At 50.9% G+C, this 23,443-nt stretch overlaps 1 protein-coding gene across 4 annotated transcripts in view; it reads left to right on the top strand.

Moving 5' to 3' along the window:
- The window catches only part of LOC308153517 (ankyrin repeat and KH domain-containing protein 1-like), a gene marked incomplete at its 5' end in the record, with an annotated part of 45,244 nt that overhangs the window by 12,873 nt on the left and 8,928 nt on the right, over positions 1-23,443 (top strand). For 2 of the 4 annotated variants that reach the window (XM_080526684.1, XM_080526683.1), the window contains 24 exons: positions 1-143; positions 960-1,054; positions 3,281-3,436; positions 4,198-4,279; positions 5,915-6,106; positions 6,617-6,726; positions 6,976-7,063; positions 7,422-7,549; positions 7,921-8,064; positions 9,325-9,427; positions 9,940-10,208; positions 12,015-12,308; positions 12,474-12,918; positions 13,268-13,389; positions 13,581-13,692; positions 14,699-14,844; positions 15,955-16,097; positions 16,560-16,773; positions 17,173-17,348; positions 17,756-17,918; positions 18,734-18,829; positions 19,200-19,316; positions 20,400-20,571; positions 23,009-23,208. The exon at positions 1-143 is cut by the window's left edge and continues 91 nt beyond it. In XM_080526684.1, coding sequence (XP_080382810.1) covers positions 1-143; positions 960-1,054; positions 3,281-3,436; positions 4,198-4,279; positions 5,915-6,106; positions 6,617-6,726; positions 6,976-7,063; positions 7,422-7,549; positions 7,921-8,064; positions 9,325-9,427; positions 9,940-10,208; positions 12,015-12,308; positions 12,474-12,918; positions 13,268-13,389; positions 13,581-13,692; positions 14,699-14,844; positions 15,955-16,097; positions 16,560-16,773; positions 17,173-17,348; positions 17,756-17,918; positions 18,734-18,829; positions 19,200-19,316; positions 20,400-20,571; positions 23,009-23,208 — 3,910 coding nt within the window. Of the gene's footprint in view, positions 144-959; positions 1,055-3,280; positions 3,437-4,197; positions 4,280-5,914; positions 6,107-6,616; positions 6,727-6,975; positions 7,064-7,421; positions 7,550-7,920; positions 8,065-9,324; positions 9,428-9,939; positions 10,209-12,014; positions 12,309-12,452; positions 12,919-13,267; positions 13,390-13,580; positions 13,693-14,698; positions 14,845-15,954; positions 16,098-16,559; positions 16,774-17,172; positions 17,349-17,755; positions 17,919-18,733; positions 18,830-19,199; positions 19,317-20,399; positions 20,572-23,008; positions 23,209-23,443 lie in introns of all 4 variants that reach the window. The other 2 variants (XM_080526682.1, XM_080526681.1) reach the window with 1 other exon arrangement.

Below are 23,443 nucleotides of genomic sequence, written 5' to 3'. Positions count from 1 at the left end.
CGAGAACGGCCACACCCCCCTGATGGAGGCGGCCAGCGCCGGGCACGTGGAGGTGGCCCGCGTGCTGCTGGAGTACGGGGCCGGCATCAACACACACTCCAACGAGTTCAAGGAGAGCGCCCTCACGCTCGCCTGCTACAAAGGTCAGACCCCCCCCCCCCCAGTCTGTCTGTCCAGGGGGGTATTCCAGAGATTTATCAGAATAAGCCTGGATTTTCCTTTAACGACGTTGATGGAATACCCCCCTGGTGGAAGGTAATTACTGGAAGTAACATGGCTTTACAGACTATTATTATTATTATTATTATTATTATTATCATTAAAGATGGACTCCAGGTAGGACCTCAACATTTCTTGTTGCTATCCCTTGCTGCTAAGCCCTTTGAGCTGCAACGTTTGCAGGAAAAGTGCTATACAAATAAAAGTTATTATTATTATTATTATTATTATTATTATGGTAGATGGTAAATGGACTGCACTTATATAGCGCCTTTTTTGCTGCTCCAAAGCTGCTCCAAAGCGCTTTACAACGGCCTCTCATTCACCCATTCACACGCACATTCACATACCAATGGCGGCAAGCTGGGAGCAATTTGGGGGTTCAGTGTCTTGACCAAGGACACTTCGACATGTGGCCAGACGGGGCTCGAACCGCTGATCTGCCAACCTTCTGATCATTAGACGGCGACTCTACCTCCTGCGCCACAGCCGCCCCCAAATTATTATTATTATTATTATTATTATTATTATTATCCCCTCTCTTCTACATTTTAAAGGATTGATATAGTATCCTCTAGACTCCTCACACCATCCCTTACACCCTCTCTCTCTCTCTCTCTCTCTCTCTCTCTCTCTCTCTCTCTCTCTCTCTCTCTCTCTCTCTCTCTCCCTTTCTCTCTCTTTCTGTCTCTCTCTCTCTCTCTCTCTCTCTCTCTCTCTCTCTCTCTCTCTCTCTGCAGGTCATCTTGACATGGTGAGGTTTCTGCTGGAGGCTGGTGCAGACCAGGAGCATAAGACAGATGAGATGCACACGGCACTAATGGAGGCCTGCATGGTGAGCATCAGATCCTAAGCCCCTCTGTCTCTGTCTCTCTCTCTCTGTCTCTGTCTCTGTCTCTGTCTCTCTGTCTCTGTCTCTGTCTCTCTCTCTGTCTCTGTCTCTGTCTCTGTCTCTGTCTCTCTCTCTCTGTCTCTCTCTCTGTCTCTCTCTCTGTCTCTGTCTCTCTCTCTGTCTCTGTCTCTGTCTCTGTCTCTGTCTCTGTCTCTGTCTCTGTCTCTCTCTCTCTCTGTCTCTGTCTCTGTCTCTCTCTCTCTCTCTCTCTCTCTCTCTCTCTCTCTCTCTCTCTCTCATATCCTCTTGTGTCTCCTCTTGCTCGCCTTTTCTCTCCCTATCGAATCTCCTCCGTGTGTGTGTGTGTGTGTGTGTCTGTGTGTGTGATATCCCCTGTGTCACCCCCTAGGGTTGGGCGGTATCAAATGTTTAAACCGTTAAACCATCCCTAAATTAACCTGCGGTTTACGCTATCATGTTTACGGTATCATGGCTGTATCATTATTATTTTCACTCAATGACAATAATGTGATACATGTTACAGTTCTATTCTCTGAACAACATCAGAAACAGGATAGCAAACAACATTAACAACATCTATAAAGCTACAAATATAAAGCTTGAGTGCAAATACAGCGCAAAGGCATGACATCAATTCTTGGAATTCACGGGATGACATTAACAACAAATCTATGGGCAGTACAGGATCCAGTACAAATAAATTAAATGAAAAGCACAGCGCGATAACACGAAGTAGGCTTATCCAATAATAACAATAAATAACAAAAACAGCAGTAACAAAAATGGGCATAAACGTGTGGCCTACAGACCACAACGTTAGGCTCTCCTTCACGCCTATTCTAGGTTTTTTGCCAATAAAACAAGCATGTTTACTTTTCAGGGGTGCAAACTTGTCACCTTTCTGCTAAATTAGCCGTTTTTATCTCAAAATATGTCATCCATGTGAATTGTGTAGATCTGCAAACAAATATTTTTTTTGGGCGGGGGGGGGGGGGGTGTCGGTCTAAGTCTCCTCCAAGGCACGTGATGCGCGAGCTAACTAATCTCCCTGTCTGCTAAACTCTGCTGCTGTCGAAATAACTTTTAGCTTCACGGAGCTAGGTACAATTCCAGACAGCATAGAGAACACAGTCACGGTAAACAGTTTTCGAAGTAATTCTGCAGGTGTTAAGGTCAGGGCTGCCGCTACTTACACATGCATCATTGTTAGACCGACGTTAGTGCTAGCTATATCTATTTAACACCATTAGTGCTAGCGCTAAGGTTAGCCCCCCAAAAAAACACCTTTTTGGGCCATCACCAATTTGCACCCCTGACTTTTCCAGGCGTCAGCAGGGCACGTAACAGGCTTACAACTTAGCCTGCCGTGCTGCTGTTCTGATGGTGAGCTTGGGGCACACGCGCACAAGTACTTTCGTGCCACCCGTGACATCAGTGGAAAGCGGCCGGCTCCATTTGATTCCCACCAGAGAAGGGGACCTTCGTCTCCGTCAATCACAGGCTCACGACAACAGACGGACATCTCTGATTCTGCTGCTCCTCTTTCACCTTCTTCATGCAGATCCTACACAGAGTTACACGGCCTCGTCAAGATTTGCTGTCTCGCCCTTGTCATTCGGTCGGAACCCGAAATGCTTCCAAATTGCAGCAGTTGCTTTTTTTTAGGGACCAAGCTTGCGCTCGCCATGTCTTTTTCCTAATTCTCTGTTCCGAGGAGAAGCTGTGACACGTCTTTTTTGACGGGTTATTTATTTGACAAATGACATTGTTTACAAAAAAGTTCTGTCATCACTTTCATAGCATCTTCACCACACAGACAGTGGCGCTGGACAAACACTCTTAAGGCGTTTATTATATATAGCAACTTCTGACGGTTTTATTGACAAAAAATGGTGCTATTTTTTTACGGTTTGCGGGATTCAAAGTTTGTCATTGCACAGAGTACAACGAAACGCATTTATGCTCTAGAGGGGGAGCATCTAGGCAAGGGGGAGGGGGGGGGGGGTCACAGCCATTATAGGCGACCCCGGAGCAATTAGGGGTTCAGTGCCTTGCTCAGGGACAAACACACACACACGACACCCGGCCCACCGGGGGGATTCGAACCGCTGCGAGCTGCCGACTTTGACCGTGGCTGGCCGACCGACCCCTGCCCCCACCCCAGGTGCTTATCTCTGCCCCCGTGTGTGTCTGTCTCTCCTGTCCCAGGACGGGCACGTGGAGGTGGCGCGGCTGCTGTTGGACAGCGGGGCGCAGGTCAACATGCCCGCAGATTCCTTCGAGTCGCCCCTCACCCTGGCGGCCTGCGGGGGGCACGTGGAGCTGGCGGCCCTGCTCATAGAGAGAGGAGCCAACCTGGAGGAGGTGAACACACACACACACACACACACACACACTTTAACCATTTATTTATGTCCACATAGAAAAAAGTCATACAGGGACACAAATACTAACGTTGCAGTTACTACACAATCACATATTTTATTTTTTTTACACATTTCAGGGGTACAAGTAGCAGCGTCGCCGCCATATATGGCGGCTGCCAATTCCAGCAGAGACAGAGCAGTACTTTGCAAGGCGTTTAGCCTTCTTTTTGGGCATCCCCAGTTGTTGGAGCCCTCTTACGACCAACCTGTGTTTATGTCCTAGGCTGCCAAATATGAACACAAGCAGTCTGTATCTGTACCCTAGTTATGAGATGGTATTCAGGAGAGGTTGGTACTTAATGACCTTGGTCATGAAGGCTTCCTCTAGGCTAGGGTCAAATGTGCAGGGTACCTCCAGAACGAACACCTCCCTAGATACTTCATTGACAACAACAACAACATCTGGTGTATTGGCAGACAAATGTGTAAAAGTGGCTGGGTTACTGCAGAGATGGAACATGGTGGGATTGACACAGGAATGTTTGTACATTCTCACTGAGGTTGGAAACACACACACACACACACACACACACACACACACACACACACACACACACACACACACACACACACACACACACACACACACACACACACACAGGCAGCCCTGCTCATAGAGAGAGGAGCCAACCTGGAGGAGGTGAACACACACACAGACACACACACCCCTGCTGTGTCTCACCCTGTGTTCCTGTGCAGGTGAATGATGAGGGCTACACCCCCCTGATGGAGGCGGCCAGGGAGGGACATGAGGAGATGGTGGCTCTGCTGCTGGCTCAAGGTAGGCCCTGGTTACCCTGGTTACCCCACCCCCCTGTCTGGTTCTACCACCCCCCCTGTCCGGTTACACCACCCCCCTGTCCCCTGTCTGGTTACACCACCCCCCTGTCCCCTGTCTGGTTACACCACCCCCCTGTCCCCTGTCTGGTTACACCACCCCCCTGTCCCCTGTCTGGTTCTACCACCCCCCTGTCCCCTGTCTGGTTCTACCACCCCCCTGTCCCCTGTCTGGTTACACCACCCCCCTGTCCCCTGTCTGGTTACACCACCCCCCTGTCCCCTGTCTGGTTACACCACCCCCCTGTCCCCTGTCTGGTTACACCCCCCCCCTGTCCCCTGTCTGGTTCTACCACCCCCCTGTCCCCTGTCTGGTTACACCACCCCCCTGTCCCCTGTCTGGTTACACCACCCCCCTGTCCCCTGTCTGGTTACACCACCCCCCTGTCCCCTGTCTGGTTACACCCCCCCCCTGTCCCCTGTCTGGTTACACCCCCCCCCTGTCCCCTGTCTGGTTCTACCACCCCCCTGTCCCCTGTCTGGTTACACCCCCCCCCTGTCCCCTGTCTGGTTCTACCACCCCCCTGTCCCCTGTCTGGTTACACCACCCCCCTGTCCCCTGTCTGGTTCTACCACCCCCCTGTCCCCTGTCTGGTTCTACCACCCCCCTGTCCCCTGTCTGGTTACACCACCCCCCCTGTCCCCTGTCTGGTTACACCACCCCCCTGTCCCCTGACTGGTTCTACCACCCCCCTGTCCCCTGTCTGGTTCTACCACCCCCCTGTCCCCTGTCTGGTTACACCACCCCCCTGTCCCCTGTCTGGTTCTACCACCCCCCTGTCCCCTGTCTGGTTCTCCCACCCCCCTGTCCCCTGTCTGGTTCTACCACCCCCCTGTCCCCTGTCTGGTTACACCACCCCCCTGTCCCCTGTCTGGTTCTACCACCCCCCTGTCCCCTGTCTGGTTCTACCACCCCCCTGTCCCCTGTCTGGTTACACCACCCCCCTGTCCCCTGTCTGGTTACACCACCCCCCTGTCCCCTGTCTGGTTACACCACCCCCCTGTCCCCTGTCTGGTTACACCACCCCCCTGTCCCCTGTCTGGTTACACCACCCCCCTGTCCCCTGTCTGGTTACACCACCCCCCTGTCCCCTGTCTGGTTACACCACCCCCCTGTCCCCTGTCTGGTTACACCACCCCCCTGTCCCCTGTCTGGTTCTACCACCCCCCTGTCTGGTTACTCATTGCTGAGTGTCAAGCAGGGAGGCATCGGGTACCATTTTTATAGTCTTTGGTGGTATGATTCGGCCGGGGATCGAACTCACGACCTCCCGATCTCAGGGCGGACACACTAACCGCAAGGCCACTGAGCTGGTAGTTGAGCTGTACATATCATACTGTAATAAATATCATATCAATAACTGTACATATCACATATCCCCCTGGATACGGTGAGGTTATATAACGCCCCCCCCCCCCCCCCCCCCCCACACACACACCCAGTCATCCAGACTAACTGACAGATGATCCGTACGGGCCTGGGTCCAACATCTTGAATGCCCACACCCACAACCTCTCCTCTCTCCCCCCTCCTCTCCCCCCCCCCCCCTCCTCCCCCTTCCCCCACCTCTCCCCCCAGGTGCTAACATCAACGCCCAGACGGAGGAGACCCAGGAGACGGCCCTGACGCTGGCCTGCTGCGGGGGCTTCCTGGAGGTGGCCGACTTCCTGATCAAGGCGGGGGCCGACATCGAGCTGGGCTGCTCCACGCCGCTGATGGAGGCGGCGCAGGAGGGACACCTGGAGCTGGTCAAGTACCTGCTGGCCGCAGGTGAGGAGGGGGGAGGAGGAGGGGAGGGGGGGGAGAGAGAGACAGACTGAGACAATGACTGAGACAGAGAGAGAGAGAGAGACAGAGAGAGGGAAAGGGAGAGAGACAGAGACAGAGAGACAGAGACTGAGAGACAGACCGAGAGACAGACCGAGAGACAGAGAGAGGGACAGACAGACAGACAGACTGACAGAGAGAGACTGAGACAGAGAGAGAGGGAAAGGGAGAGACAGAGAGAGGGAAAGAGACAGACAGAGATATATATATATATATATATATATATAGAGAGAGAGAGAGCGATGTATGGTAAAAGACAGATCTAGATAGAGAGAAAGCAGAAAGACTACAAAAAAAGAGAGACAGAGAGGCAGACGTGAGAGAGAGAGAAATGCTAGAGGGGACGGAAGTAGCAACTTGGAGACTATGGGGTGGGGGGGCATTTCTGACCTAGAAGAGCTCTCGGATTGGTTGATTTCTCTGGGTCTGACCTCTGACCTCTCGTCTCCTCAGGGGCGAACGTTCACGCTACCACGGCGACGGGGGACACGGCGCTGACGTACGCGTGTGAGAACGGACACACGGACGTGGCCGACGTGCTGCTGCAGGCCGGAGCCAACCTGGTACACACCTCTACTACACACACACACTACACACACTACACACCTGTCCCACTACACACCTCTAGACTTCTCTTTTACCTTTCATATCCCTTTTTGCTTTGATCTCTTTTTAGATTTAGTTTGGTTTTATTCTACTCTTTGTCCTCTTGCGGCCCCCCCATCCCTCCAGGTGAGTGTGTGTGACTGACCCATGTTGTGCTCCTCTAACGTGTGTCTCTCCTCTCCTCTCCTCTCCTCTCCTCTCCCCAGGAGCACGAGTCTGAAGGGGGGAGGACGCCCCTAATGAAGGCGGCCAGGGCGGGTCACCTCTGCACCGTACAGTTCCTCATCAGCAAGGGTGAGCAACACACGCAACACACGCAACACACGCAACACACACACAACACACACACAACACACAGCTGGCTGCATTCAGTCCAGAGAACGGCCTTGAGTCTATTCTGTGCTTACATAATTTGCTCATCCGGCAATTCATGTGTGTTCCATCCCCCTCTCCTCTCCTCTCCTCGACTCCCCTCCCTTCCCCATCTCTCCTCCCCTCCTCTCCCCTCCCCTCCCTTCCCTTCCCCATCTCCTCCCCTCCTCTCCCCTCCCTTCCCTTCCCCATCTCTCCTCCCCTCCTCTCCCCTCCTCCCCTCCCCTCCTCTCCCCTCCTCCCCTCCCCCTCCCTCCCCTCCCCCCTCCCTCCCCTCCAGGTGCTAATGTGAACAGAGCCACAGCTAATAACGACCACACGGTGGTCTCCCTGGCCTGCGCCGGGGGTCACCTGGCCGTGGTGGAACTGCTGCTGGCGCACGGGGCCGACCCCACGCACAGACTCAAGGTGAGACACACACACACACACACACACTCACCTACACACCTACACACCTACACACACACATTCACACACACACACACACACATTCACACACACCTACACACACCTACACACACCTACACACACCTACACACACCTACACACACACACACACACACACACACACACACACACACACACACACACACACACACACACACATTCACACTCACACACACACACACACTCACACTCACACTCACACTCACACTCACACTCACACTCACACTCACACTCACACACACACACACTCACATCCATCCGTGATGCAGAGAGAGACTTCTGTATGTGCCCTGCTCTCTAACCCCCCCTGCGCTCCCCCTCCCCTCCACCAGGACGGCTCCACCATGCTGATAGAAGCTGCTAAGGGGGGCCACACCAACGTGGTGTCCTACCTGCTGGACTACCCCAACAACATCCTGTCTGTCCCCGCCCCCGACATGTCCCAGCTCACCCCCCCCTCGCAAGACGCCTCTCAGGTGAGACCCCACACACCTGGCCACACACACACCTGGCCACACACACACCTGGCCACACACACACACCTGGCCACACACACCTGGCCACACACACCTAGCTACACACCTGGTTACACACCTAGCTACACACCTAGCTACACACCTGGCTACACACACACCTGGCTACACACACCCCTGGCTACACACACCTAGCTACTCACCTGATTACACACCTAGCTACACACCTGGCTACACACACACACACCTAGCTACTCACCTGGTTACACACCTCGCTACACACCTGGTTACACCTAGCTACACACCTGGTTACACACCTAGCTACACACCTGGTTACACACCTAGCTACACACCTGGTTACACCTAGCTACACACCTGGCTACACACACACACACCTAGCTACTCACCTGGTTACACACCTAGCTACACACCTGGTTACACCTAGCTACACACCTGGTTACACACCTGGTTACACACCTAGCTACACACCTGGTTACACACCTAGCTACACACCTGGTTACACACCTAGCTACACACCTGGTTACACACACACCTGGTTACACACCTAGCTACACACCTAGCTACACACCTAGCTACACACCTGGTTACACACACACCTGGTTACACACCTAGCTACACACCTGGTTACACCTAGCTACACACCTGGTTACACACCTAGCTACTCACCTGGTTACACACCTAGCTACACACCTGGTTACACACACACCTGGTTACACACCTAGCTACACACCTAGCTACACACCTAGCTACACACCTGGTTACACACCTGGTTACACACCTGGTTACACACACCTGGTTACACACCTAGCTACACACCTAGCTACACACCTAGCTACACACCTGGTTACACACCTAGCTACACACAACTGGCTACACACGCATCTGGCTACACACACACCTGGTTACACACCTGGCTACACACCTAGCTACACACCTAGCTACACACAACTGGCTACACACACATCTGGCTACACACACACCTGGTTACACACCTGGCTACACACCTGGCTACACACCTAGCTACACACCTGGCTACACACACACACCTGGCTACACACACCTAGCTACACACCTAGCTACACACCCGGCCACACGCTGATGTTCTGAGGGTGTCGAAATTCATATTTTTTAAAGTCCATTTAGGGCCTACTTGGAATAGATTGGCCTGGTCTGGACTGGTTCCGCCTGGTCTGGACTGTGTCCTAAGGGTGGAGCTGACCTCTGACCTCTGCTCTCCCACAGGTTCCCCGTGTCCCATTCCAGGCCCTGGCCATGGTGGTGCCCCCCCAGGAGCCAGACAGAGCCCCCTCCAACATCGCCATCCCCCCTCCCGTCTCCAGCAAAGGTGAGAGAGGTCAGATCACCACCGCTGTTTTAGTCACTGTTCTGTTCTGGGCTAATGGACTGGCTTGGTCTTAGTCTCTGAGCCAATAGATGGGCTTGGTCTTAGTCTCTGAGCCAATGGATGGGCTTGGTCTTAGTCTCTGAGCCAATGGATGGGCTTGGTCTTAGTCTCTGAGCCAATGGATGGGCTTGGTCTTAGTCTCTGAGCCAATGGATGGGCTTGGTCTTAGTCTCTGAGACCGCTTAATTCTTCTAGCACTGTGACTACCAACGGCCCCCTGGTCCTAGCATAGACGACTATCACTATTATTATTATCATTATTATTATTATTATCATTATTATTATTAATATTACCATTGTGACGACTGATGTATAGATGATTCACTTACTTGTACTTTGTCGTAAGACGCTTTGGATAAAAAGCGTCTGCTGCTAAAATGTCAGTTAAACGTAACTGTCACTGCCCTCCCCCTCTCTCTCCCCTGTGACCCCCTCCCCCCGTGACCCCCCAGGTTCATCCAAACAGAGGCAGGCGGCCCTCCAGGGCTCCAACAGCTCCCTGCCGGGGGGCGGCGGTCGCTCCGAGGCCGAGGCGCTGCCCCCCTTCCACCTGTGCCAGCCCCTGGAGTGCATCGTGGAGGAGACGGAGGGCAAGCTGAACGAGCTGGGCCAGAGGATCAGCGCCATAGAGAAGGCCCAGCTGCAGTCCCTGGAGCTCATCCAGGGGGAGCCGCTCACCAAAGACAAGATCGAGGAGCTGAAGAAGAGCCGCGAGGAGCAGGTGACTGATTGGTCGATCGGGGGCGGCCCCCGTGTGATATATCGACGACTATCGTCGGTTATGTTGATTGGAGACACACAGTAACACGTTCCCTGTTTGTGTCACGTTCTAATGCTTTGGTCCTTATGTCGGGGACTGATGTAACGATCAGACTTTTCTTTAGACATGTTTTAATACGTTTCTGCGTTCCGCGCGTTGTTGAAAATCAATGACACACATCGCTAGTCAACTAACGCAGCTTGTTTTGTGAGCCTGATAACAATGTAAAGTAGTGTTATAGTCAACTAGGTAGCATTGGGGGATTACTCACCCGATCGATTTCGTTGCAGTATTTTGGCTTGACTAGCGAGTTTGTGTCGTGATTCTCAACAACGTTGAAACGTAGTTCCGTGTTTCAAAAGAAAAGTCGATATGCGGACCGAAAGACTAGAACGTGTCACCAATGTGACGTATATGATATGATGTGATGGATTCATCATTTCACTACTTAATAATATAATGTGCTTACACTATACTGTATTCTGCAAGCCTAGCATAGTATGCCACCCCCATCTGACTGAATCAGGGAAAGCAGTCATGAGAAGATGAGTTTTAAAGTGCAATATTAGCATTAGTCTTAGCTTTGGTAACATTTCAAAGGCCTGTTTTTTTAGATATCTGGAATGCTTCAACTTCTGGATATCTGGAGACGCTTCTACATGGTAACACATTGTAGTGCCAAGATGCATTGTTAATCAGACATGGGAGGTATATGTTTTCAATATATTTATAGGGTATGTTAAGTGATATGAACCAGAGTAAAGTTGTCTGTGTAGGCTAATTGTGAACAATATATAATGTTAAGCTGAATGGAATCAATATACAGCATAGATGCAATGACAAGGTTAGTGAATGAGTGAAGCAACATCAAATAAAGAGTCACTAGAAAGGGGAAAATGTGCTTTTAGTAAGGAAAATGTAGTGATGAACATGGGCAAGTGAGCTACAGTAATAATAATAATAATCATCATCATATCTTGGTTTTATATAGCGCCTATCACAAACCCCAAGGACGCTTTACAGGATTTACAGACAGAAAGTCAGACAGACAGAACAGAAAAAAACACAGAGATGGATGGCGACAAAACTGAACTAGGGGCCAAAGGGCCTTGGTGAACAGATGAGTTTTGAGGGCTGGTTTGAAGGTGTCCAGGGTAGGGGGGCATTGCGGAGCACTGTGGGGAGTGAGCTCCAGGGTGGGGAGTGAGTAGTTAGTGTACATGTGATGCATTGTAGAGAGAGACAGAGAGTATTAACTGTCTGTACCACCCACAGTCAATGCCAGCACACGGTAGTGACATTGTAGGACGTCTTTAACATCCCCCAGAAAAGGCGTCTCACTTTATTATTATTATTATTATTTGTTATTTATTATTAACGTCACTAAAGGAAAATCCAGGCTTATTTTTTATAATCTTGCGAGATTTATTAGAATAAGCCTGGATTTTCCTTTAATGACGTTGATGGAATACCCCCCAGGAAGGCTAGTGCTGAATCCCTGGACATCTTTTTAATAAATAAATAAATAAGACCCAGGCACGGTTAATATAGCACAAACACTATTCCAATGATTAATCATAGTACGAAACACAATTAAAAGGAGATCTCATCAAATTTAAAGATGTAATAAGATGGAAACATCCCTCACTCACTCGTTGTCTCTGTAAACGAGGGGGACCTCAGTGGACCTTCCAGTTTAAATAAAGTTTGATTGAATCCCTTCCTTGGCGCTAACTCTGCCCCCCCCCCCTCCTCCCGGCTCCTCAGGTGCAGAAGAAGAAGAAGATCCTGAAGGAGCTGCAGAAGGTGGAGCGTCAGCTGCAGCTCAAGACGCAGCAGCAGTTCACCAAAGAGTACATGGAGGCCAAGGGGCTGAAGGAGGGGCAGGAGGCGGAGCAGAGCCAGGGGCCTGGGCCCGGGGGGCCGTGCGCCCTCCCGCCGGGGGTCCCTACCGCCACCCCGGGGGTCCCCCAGACGCACCTGGGCTCAGACACAGACGAGGAGGGCCACAGAGAGGGGGAGGCGGAAGAGGAGGAGGAGGAGGAGCCTGGGGATGAAGAGGTTAGTGGGGGAGGGGTTTACTGCTTATGAAGTTTCTGATGAGTGAAAAAAGAACAAGACTAAACTCTGAATGTTTCTGCTTATGAACCGTAGAAGAAGTAAGTACTTTTGAAACATGTTTGAAACTAAAGTCGCATTTGACAGTTTTTTCTTTCTCTGTGGCAGGACGACAACGAGGAAGAGGAGGACGAGGAGGACGAGGACGAGGACGAGGAGGCGTCGGACGAGGAGGCGGAAGGGGAGGAGGAGGAGGAGGAGGAGGAGGAGGAGGAGGAAGAAGAGTACCCCAAGCTGCCCCAGGTGGACACCATCCTCTACCGGGACGCTCAGCAGCCGCCCCCCCAGCCCCCCCTGCCCCCCGCGCCCCAGGCCCAGCCTCAGCCCCCCCCTCCGCCCCTCCAGACCACCGCCTTCGTCCCCATCCAGCCCCTGCCCGACTACGACCCCGCCGACTACCCCGGCAGTACCAGTCCTGACCTGCAGAGGGTGCTGGTGGGCCAGCAGATGCTGGGGCAGGGGCAGCCACTGGCCCCCCCACTGGGCCAGGAGGGGCTCATGGTGGCCACGCCCGCGCAGACACTCACCGACACGCTCGACGACATCATGCTAGGTGTGTGTGTGTGTGTGTGTGTGTGTGTGTGTGTTAGGTGTCTTAGGTGTGTTAGGTGTGTGTGTGTGTGTGTGTGTGTGTGTGTGTGTGTGTGTGTGTGTGTGTCTGTGTGTGTGTGTGTGTGAGAGACATCTGTGAGGATGTTGAGTTCTGTCCACTGGGTGTCTCTCTGTCATGACGTACATTTACTCTTCTTCTACCTCTCTCTCTCCCTCCCCCCCTCCCTCCCTCTCTCTCTCCCTCCCTCTCTCTCTCTCTCTCCCTTCCCCTCTCTCTCTCCCTCCTCCCCTCCCCCCCTCTCTCTCTCTCTCCTCCCCTCCCTTCCTCTCTCTCCCTCTCTCCATCACAGCTGTGAGCAGCAGGGTGCCCATGTTGAACACTACAGGCTCCCCGCCCTCCCAGTCCCCCACCAACCTGGCCTCCCCCTCCTCCTCGCTGCCCCTCTACCCCTCCGTGGACATCGACGCACACGTAAGCACCGGGACCGCTTGAACACACACACACACACACACACACACGCACACTCTCACACACATGCACACAAACACACGCACACGTAAGCACTATGATTGCTTGTACACTGGCAAAAAGACAGACAAACGCACACACACACACACACACACACACACACACACAGCTGAGTGTGTGTTCCCTCCCTGCAGACGGAGAGTAACCATGACACGGCGCTGACGCTGGCGTGTGCTGGAGGACACGAGGAGCTGGTGTCTGTCCTCATCGCCCGGGGAGCCAACATAGAACACCGGGACAAGAAGGGTAACACACACACACACACACACACACACAACTTCAGGAAAAGCTTCAAACACAGGGGGGCTTCTGTCTGAAATGTGACAGCCGCTGGCGAAAGCGGAAACAAGTCGGCAACCAATCAGAATGTTCAGGCTGTCCAGAATAAAAGTCGGAACATTTTGGACGGCTGGCCGACTCGTTCCCGCTTCCACCAGCTGCCGTCACCAACGTCTTCCTGACACGTCTCCTCTCCTCCGTCCTCCCTGGTGTGAAGGAGCTGTGTGGCTGAAGGCTCCTTCCTCAGGGTTCCTACAGGTCCTTGAAATCCTTGAAATTTGAGGGGAAAAAATCAAGGCCGTAAAAAGTTTTTGAAATTGTTAGTAATTATAGTAGATAAGTCACATTGTTTAACTTAGCACAGTAACTTTACACATGCACAGTACAGGCCAAAAGTTTGGACACACCTTCTCATTCAATGTGTTTCCTTTATTTTCATGACTATTTACATTGTAGATTCTCACTGAAGGCATCAAAACTATGAATGAACACATGTGGAATGATGTACTTAACAAAAAAGTGTGAATCTACAATGTACCAAATAGTCATGAAAATAAAGGAAACGCATTGAATGAGAAGGTGTGTCCAAACTTTTGGCCTGTGCTGTATTTCACAATATATTGTTTTGCTGTGCTGTGGTAGAGAAGGCAAGAGACCATCTAGTGTTCAAGCCTCTACAGTCAAAAGCCTCTCTTTTTAATTGTTGTCTGTGAGCGGATAGTTCCTATTATATACATTCTCATCTAGATCTGTCTCAAACTATGCCGTGTTGGGTCCTTAAATTTGAGGGAATTGAGTCTTGAAAGTCCTTGAAAAGTGCTTGAATTTAATGTTTCAGAAGGTGTGGGAACCCTGCTTCCTTGTAGATGTTTCCTTGCCTGTGTTTCCAGAGGTTACAGATACAGGAAGAGAGACTAGGAGAACAAGGATGTCTGTTCTGATCCCCCCCTGTCTCTCCTGCTGTCCTCCCCAGGTTTCACCCCTCTGATCCTGGCCGCCACAGCCGGCCACGTGGGCGTGGTGGAGGTCCTCCTGGACAAAGGGGGCGACATCGAGGCCCAGTCGGAGAGAACCAAAGACACGCCCCTCTCTCTGGCCTGCTCAGGGGGCCGACAAGAGGTACAGTACGACCATCACAGCATCATAAGACACAATTTTTTTTTTGCTTTTATCCACTTGTCAATGAATTTCCTATAAAAATGCATTTAGCCGCCCCACTACTGTCAGGAGGCAGTTAGAACGTTGCGATTACAGCTCACCCACTTGTTTATTATATCGAGTGGGTACTTTAAAACTTTTTTCACTTTTTCACAAGTTATGAAAAAACATGAATTTGAGAGTGGTTTAACCCTAGTAAAACCCTAAGCTCAAAAACAATATCAAAAGTGTCATTATTCTCTCTATCTTCCTCACATGCTCAGCAAACACGCACACGCGCGCGGACATGCGCGAACGCGAATTTCGTAAGCCATTTCTATTCCAGTAATGGAGCAGCTGATTAGTAAGAGAATGCGTGTAGAAAGTGTCTTTTGTTTTGTTTCACAGAAAATAGTGTTTATTTCAGATACTGTAGTAGTGGAAGATATTATCCTCTTTTCCAGTGAAGTAGCTGCCATCTAGTTGTGAATTGTTTTGTTTATCCCGCCCCTTCATCACCCAGCGTTGATGACGATGGTTCAGGTTACACTGGTATGAACGCGGGCTCGTTCGCCAGACAGCACCAAGGTTCAGAGGTTTCCGAACGCGAACGCGAACCGGCACGGTTCTTTGCCGGTGTGAAAGCCCTAAGAGAGAATTTACGAACGCAGCCATCATGTCAATCGTGTTTTTGTTTTTTTTCTCCGAATAATATCGAGCAACTTCGGATAGAATCTGTATCTGTTTAAATCTCATTATTCGTGCTATCCGAATACCGTATTTGGGTACATCCCTACTTTGGATAAGGGTGCTATATAAGTGCAGTCCATTTACCATGTACAGGTGCAACTCAAAAAATTTGAATATCGTGCAAAAGTTCATTTATTTCAGTAATTCAACTTAAAGGGTTAAGATATTCAAATTTTGGGAGTTGCACCTGTAAGTCGCTTTAGACAAGAGCCCCAACTAAACGGTGTGTGTATTATAATATTATAAACGCAGCCCTGAGGACCAATATATCATCAGCAGCGTTTCCGTGGTTGTTGGCATGGTGATGATGTAACCGCGTCTGCTCTCTCTCCCAATGGTCAGGTGGTCGAGCTGCTGCTGCTCCGGGGAGCCAATAAGGAGCACCGCAACGTGTCGGACTACACGCCCCTCAGCCTGGCCGCCTCGGGGGGCTACGTCAACATCATCAAGATCCTCCTCAACGCCGGCGCGGAGATCAACTCCAGGTAGGTAGCAGGGGGAGGCAGGGGCCCGGGGGGGGCAGGGGCCCGGGGGGGGCAGGGGGACCTCAGGGTCTACTGCTGCTATCCCCTCTGTCCTGTCTACTAAACCCCCCAGTCCAGAGGGCATCTCCTGTAGATCTGGAAGGATTCATATAGACTTATACGCTTACACACTCCCCATCTCTGTCTCTCTCTCTCTCTCTCGCTCTCTCTGTCTGTCTCTCTCTCTCTCTCTCTGTCTGTCTGTCTCTCTCTGTCTGTCTCTGTCTCTCTGTCTGTCTGTCTGTCTCTCTCTCTGTGTCTCTCTCTCTCTCTCTTTCTGTCTCTCTCTCTGTCTGTTTGTCTTTCGCTCTCTGTCTCTCTCTCTCTCTCTCTCTCTCTCTCTGTCTCTCTCTCTCTCTCTCTCTGTCTCTCTCTCTCCCTCCCCCTCCCCCCCCCCTCCCCTCCCCCCCTCCCTCCTTCCAGGACCGGCAGTAAGCTGGGCATCTCTCCCCTGATGCTGGCGGCCATGAACGGCCACGTCCCTGCGGTGAAGCTGCTGCTGGACATGGGCTCGGACATCAACGCTCAGATCGAGACCAACCGCAACACGGCGCTGACGCTGGCCTGCTTCCAGGGCCGGGCCGAGGTGGTCAGCCTGCTGCTGGACCGCAAGGCCAACGTGGAGCACCGCGCCAAGGTGGGGGAGGGAGGGAGGGAGGGAGGGGGGGTGGAGAGAGGGAGAGGGAGGGAGTGGGGGGGAGAGAGATACAGAGAGAGGGGGAGAGAGGCTCAGTTGGTCGAGTGTTGCGCTAACAACGCTTAGGTTGTGGGTTCCATTCCCGCCGGGGACCATATATATATATATACTGAAAAACGTATGCACAATATAAGTCACTTTGGATGAAAGCGTCATCTAAAATGGCATATATTATTATATGATATTATTCCTAACCTGTTCTCCACCCCCTCCCTCCCCTCTCCACCCCTCCCTCCTCTCTCTACCCCGTCCCTCCCCTCTCCCTCCTCCGTCCCCTCTCCCTCCTCCCTTCCCACCCTCCCCTCTCCCTCCTCCCTTCCCACCCTCCCCCCTCCCCAGACTGGTCTAACTCCGCTGATGGAGGCGGCGTCGGGGGGCTACGCTGAGGTGGGCCGGGTGCTGCTGGATAAGGGGGCTGACGTCAACGCCCCCCCCGTCCCCTCGTCTAGAGACACGGCCTTAACCATCGCTGCTGACAAGGGACACTACAAGTTCTGTGAGCTCCTCATCAACCGGTGAGTCTGTCCCTCCCTCTCTGTCTTTGTTCGGTCAGGGATGCAAACTAGTCACCTTTCGGTGAAATTAATCAAAGAATAGGTCACCTATTTATTTATTTTTAAATGCCCCCCCCCCACCCCCCCCCCCGCGTGCCGGACGGACCCCCCTAGCGGGACTGTTTCCCCAGCTTACGTATCCTTCCCGCCTGTTCCCCCCCCTAACCAGCCTGCATCCCTGTCGCTGCCCATCTTCCCTTGCCTGTGATCCACCCCCCCCCCCCCAAATACAACGTTACATCGTAACCTCCCCTTCCTTAACTCTCTCTGCCAACATCCGTTCCCCTTCTCTTTTTTCATCCACGACTCACCTCTCTCCTCCCCTCTCTCCTCCCCTCCTCCCTCCCTCCCTCCCTGTGTCCCTACAGAGGGGCCCACATCGACGTGCGTAACAAGAAAGGGAACACGCCCCTGTGGCTGGCGGCCAACGGCGGCCATTTTGACGTGGTCCAGCTGCTGGTGCAGGCGGGCGCCGACGTGGACGCGGCCGACAACCGCAAGATCACCCCCCTGATGGCCGCCTTCCGCAAGGTAACCCGCAGTCACTTACTGACTTACCGTACTTAGTCCTTGTTGTTGCGCTGAGCGGCACATAGGGCAAGGACTAAGGATGTCCACTCACTTCACTGTTGTTCGCTTTCTTCTCAATGCTGTTCCTGCTGTATCCCCTCTCCTTCTGTCATGTCATCAGATGGATTCCTTAACACATGTCCTAACCAACTCCATCTTCTTCTTCATCAATATTGTGTCCGTGTCCAAGCACCCTTTCGTTTTATGTGGCTCACTGTTTGTTATTTTCCTAGGCCAGAATATCCTGGTTGACCTTTCTGCAGTAGTTTAGTTTATTTAGTTTGTTTGGTTTAGAAAAGGACTGTGTGCACACGCATTCATTGTCTACAGGAAACAAGAAGATGCATCAGATTTGGCAAGAAGACGCTAATTTCCATCTGTCGTCCTAAACACAGTGAACATAGACACAGTAAAACACACAATATCAAATACAGGAAACGAGAAACAGTTACACTCCTACATCACTCCGTGTGCCATCGTCCTAATGTCGTGAAATGGTTGGTGTCCTTTTCACCGTTTCAGTGCTGATAGATTAGGGTTTGATAGATTAGGGTTCGGGGGTTAGGGTTTGAGTTGGTTGGTCTCCTTTCCACCGTGACCACTGATGGATGGTATATTCCACCATATTGTTTTGGCGTGTCATAACCTGTCAGACCACTGGTCACGGAGGAGTGGGACCCAGGACAGGAAGTCACTGTTGGTCCGTCCGTTTCTAGTGCTTCTAGAGCTCGGTACCAGGCCCGGTGCTCACTGCTTGTGTGTGTGTGTGTCTGCAGGGCCATGTGAAGGTGGTACAGTACCTGGTGAAAGAAGTCAACCAGTTCCCTTCGGACATTGAGTGCATGAGATACATCGCCACCATCACTGACAAGGTAAGAGGGGGCGGGTCACAATAAAGTATATAAATAAAGTAAACCATATATTCTGTGTAGATAGATACAGGTACTTTGTTGATCCCCGAGGGGAAATGAAGGTGAAAGGAAGGCTCCTAAGCTCCATACAATGTGCTGAGTTTGTGATGGTTTACTACAGATGTACGATGGCACATGGATAACCCCAACTGTGCTCTTTCTCGCTCTCTTTCTCTCTCTCTTGCTCTCTCTCTCTCCTCCCCCCCCTCTCATTCTCTCTCCTTCCCCCCCCTCTCTCTCTCTCGCTTTCTTTCTCTCACTTTCTCCCCCACCCTCCCCTCTCTCTCCTCCTCCCTCCCTCCCTCCCCCCTCCCATCCCTCTTGGTTTCAGGAGTTGTTGAAGAAGTGCCACCAGTGCATGGAGACCATCGTCAAGGCCAAAGACCAGCAGGCGGCGGAGGCCAACAAGAACGCCAGCATCCTCCTGAAGGAGCTGGACCTGGAGAAGGTAGAGGACCATGTTAGTCAGGCCTGGAGAAGGTAGAGGACCATGTTAGTCAGGCCTGGAGAAGGTAGAGGACCATGTTAGTCAGGCCTGGAGAAGGTAGAGGACCATGTTAGTCACACCTGGAGAAGGTAGAGGACCATGTTAGTCAGGCCTGGAGAAGGTAGAGGACCATGTTAGTCAGGCCTGGAGAAGGTAGAGGACCATGTTAGTCAGACCTGGAGAAGGTAGAGGACCATGTTAGTCAGACCTGGAGAAGGTAGAGGACCATGTTAGTCAGGCCTGGAGAAGGTAGAGGAGCATGTTAGTCAGGCCTGGAGAAGGTAGAGGACCATGTTAGTCAGACCTGGAGAAGGTAGAGGACCATGTTAGTCAGGCCTGGAGAAGGTAGAGGACCATGTTAGTCAGACCTGGAGAAGGTAGAGGACCATGTTAGTCAGACCTGGAGAAGGTAGAGGACCATGTTAGTCAGGCCTGGAGAAGGTAGAGGACCATGTTAGTCAGGCCTGGAGAAGGTAGAGGACCATGTTAGTCAGGCCTGGAGAAGGTAGAGGACCATGTTAGTCAGACCTGGAGAAGGTAGAGGACCATGTTAGTCAGGCCTGGAGAAGGTAGAGGACCATGTTAGTCACACCTGGAGAAGGTAGAGGACCATGTTAGTCAGGCCTGGAGAAGGTAGAGGACCGTGTTAGTCAGACCTGGAGAAGGTAGAGGACCATGTTAGTCAGGCCTGGAGAAGGTAGAGGACCATGTTAGTCACACCTGGAGAAGGTAGAGGGTCTGGGTGGTCCACATGACTGGAGTCACGTTAGACCTGGAGAACGTTAGACCTGGAGAAGGTAGACACATATTGACCAGTTGCCTTGACAGATATGAATTGATGGAAGGAGGGGAAGATATGGCATCTTTAAAAAATATATGTATATTTAGGGCAATAGAGATTGACAGGAATGATGGGAGAGAGAGAGAGAGAAAGAGAGGGGGGGATGACAAGCAGTCATATGTCGATGGCCAGAATCGGACCAAGGACCATGCGATTGTATGGCATCTTTTTAATATTGACGTTGTGACGTTGTGCCCCTCCAGTCCAGAGAGGAGAGCAAGAAGCAGGCCCTGGCCGTGAAGAGAGAGAAACGCAAGGAGAAACGCAAGAAGAAGAAGGAGGACCAGAAGAGGAAGCAGGAGGAGGAGGAGGAACAGAAGACCAAGGAGGAGTACTGTGAGATGCAGGAGGAGAAGGAGGACTCTGACGACGACGGTAAACACACACCAAACACTCAACTCTCCTGGGGGGTATTCCATTAACATCGCTAAAGGAAAATCCAGGCTTATTTTGTCAGCGCGGCGGCTGTGGCGCCGTCTAATGATCGCAAGGTTGGCGGTTCGAGCCCTGGCTGGCCACATGTCAGTGTCCTTGGGCAAGACACTGAACCCCAAATTGCTCCTAATGAGCGGGCCGGCCGGCGCTTGCATGGTAGCTTGCCGCCATTGGTGTGTGAATGGGTGAACGAGAGGCCGTTGTAAAACGCTTTGGATAAAAGGCGCTATATAAGTGCAGTCCATTTACCATTTACCTCGCAAGACTTATAAACATTTCCAGGCTTATTTGTGACGAGACTCAGGAGACTTATCAAAATATGCCTCGATTTTCCTTAGAGACGTTGATGGAATACCCCCCTGAACAGATGTAGGATGTCAACATTACTGCAGGACATGGAGTGTTGTTCACTGTGGAGAAATAGAGAGAAGAACAATAGAAAAATAGATGAAGGACACCTTGTGATCCATATGGGCTGTCTCATTTGGATTGGATTGGAATTGCTTTTTTTTACATCAATGTACGGATTGGTTTAATTAGGCGTTGGCATTGCAGCAGAATACAAAATACAAGAATAATAGAATAAGCAGGATATAAACAACAATCAATAAGAATAAGCAGGATATAGACCAATCAACAATAGCTGTAGTTCTATATACATTCGCGTCACAGTGTCAATAATACAGTAGAATAAGTGATAGCAGCAGAATATATCTTCTATATATACCGTATTTTCCGCACTATAAGGCGCACCGGATTATAAGGCGCACCTTCAATGAATGGCCTATTTTAGAATTTTTTTCATACACAAGGCGCACCGGATTATAAGGCGCACCGGATTATAAGGCGCATAGAATAGATACTGCAGTCAAACGTTTGACTGGGGTTGCGTTACGCCCAAGCTCCACCTACTGCGTTGCGTCACCTCTCCATCGGTGTTGTGTCAACTTCCCGTTGTCCAAGCTCCACCTGAGCGTTGTCACCATCAACGTTCTACCTGCTCCACTGTCAAAAATATATATTTTTCCACCTCAAGTATCAGCCGTTCGTCATCCATTTTTGCAACAAGCGTCAAGGACCTGCGGTGATTCACAGCTGACTCGCGTGAATAGCAATTCGCAATAGCTGCAACCACGAGATATAGAGTAGTTAGCTACAAGCATTTTCAATCTGCTATTATCTCTATTAGTGGATTAACCGCTGTGGTGATTTAACAGCTGATAAAAGTACATCAAGTAGACTACAAACAGAGCAAAACAACACCAGAAAACAACCAATAGGCTATACAATTATAACCAACAACCAATATGTGACAGCTCCTGGTGAAATGTGCAACGTACTTTTTCAGTTTTTACACATGCTTAAACTACAGATTGTAAGCTTTCAAATGATGTGTCATACATTCAAATCAGAGAAAGATTGAACACGACAGGCGTATTTGAATGTTGGTTAATCTCAAACACTGAATGGGAGAAAAGTGAATCTGACCAAACCACAACAAACGCTGCTAGCGGCTAACAGCTAACAAAACACATCGCTACGAAGGTCTAAACTGTATTTTAATAACATGACAACATACTGGGAGAACATCGACATGCTAAAAACACATAACTACACATAACTAGATGAACACACAGTTCTTGCTTTTGAACACGAGCTAAAACGAAAGTATGTTTACAAATCAACCCTCCCTTACCGGTAGCCTCCGGCAAACGAGAATAATGAATCCAATACACAAATGATAAGTGTTTAGTGATCGTTAAACTGTTGTTTATTATATCGAGTGGGTACTTTAAAACTTCAAGTTGAAAGCACTAAGAATCTCACTTTGTTCCCTCGGAAACTCTGTTTAGTCTTCTTTACTTGGGGTCTTGTGGTGTGGGACTGTGAGTAAGCACAACACCGGTGTTTACTGATTACCGTAATGCTGCAAGCGGTGTGAGTGTCCGAATTGAACAGTTGGGTGAGTACGGCATCCATTCAGAGCACATGATAGCATAACAATAGCATAGCATTCGCGGAGATTCCAAGATGGCGGCCGTCGTTTACTGATTACCGTAATGCTGCAAGCGGTGCGGCTTTGTAGTTTACCAGTCGTACTGAAACATTTTATTATTATTATTAAAAAAAAAATATTGGTCATGTAATTTTTACATTTTGATCCATATATAAGGCGCACCGGATTATAAGGCGCACTGTCGTTTTTTTTTTTTTTTTTTGACTTTTAAGTGCGCCTTATAGTGCGGAAAATACGGTAATATATATCCTCATTCTTAATGTAAACAACATTACGGAACGTTCAGATTCAAGTATCAGGTTGTGCATATTCTGTCTCATTTAACTCATGTCCTGTCTGCCCCCCCCCACCCCCCCACAGAAGAAGAGGTTCCCATCGAGCCCCCCAGCGCGACCACCACCACCACCATCGGCATCCCCGCCACCTCCGCCACCTTCACCTGCGCCTTCGGGAAGAAGCGCGCGGGCGTGGCCACCACCCCCGGGGCCAACCGCAAGAGCAAGAAGAACAAGACCAAGGAGACCTCGCCCAGCGACCCCATCACCCTGCAAGACCCTGAGGTACAGCCCCCCTCATCCCTCCCTCCCTTATCCACATTCCTCCCTCCCTCCCTCATCCACAACCCACTCTTCCCTCATCCACACCCCCCCCCCCCCCTCATCCACATCCCCCCCCCTCCTCCCTTCATCCACATCACCGCAACGAACGAAGCGTCTCAAATTACTTAATATATTTAACGCAAATATGCCAAATGTTATTTTTTTTTCAACTCACGCTGTGATGAACCTGTCTGTC

This window comes from Nansenia antarctica (assembly GCF_963989245.1).
Source record: "Nansenia antarctica genome assembly, chromosome: 3".
NCBI classification, from domain to species: Eukaryota; Metazoa; Chordata; class Actinopteri; order Argentiniformes; family Microstomatidae; genus Nansenia; species Nansenia antarctica.
This window is presented reverse-complemented; position numbering and strand designations above follow the sequence as displayed.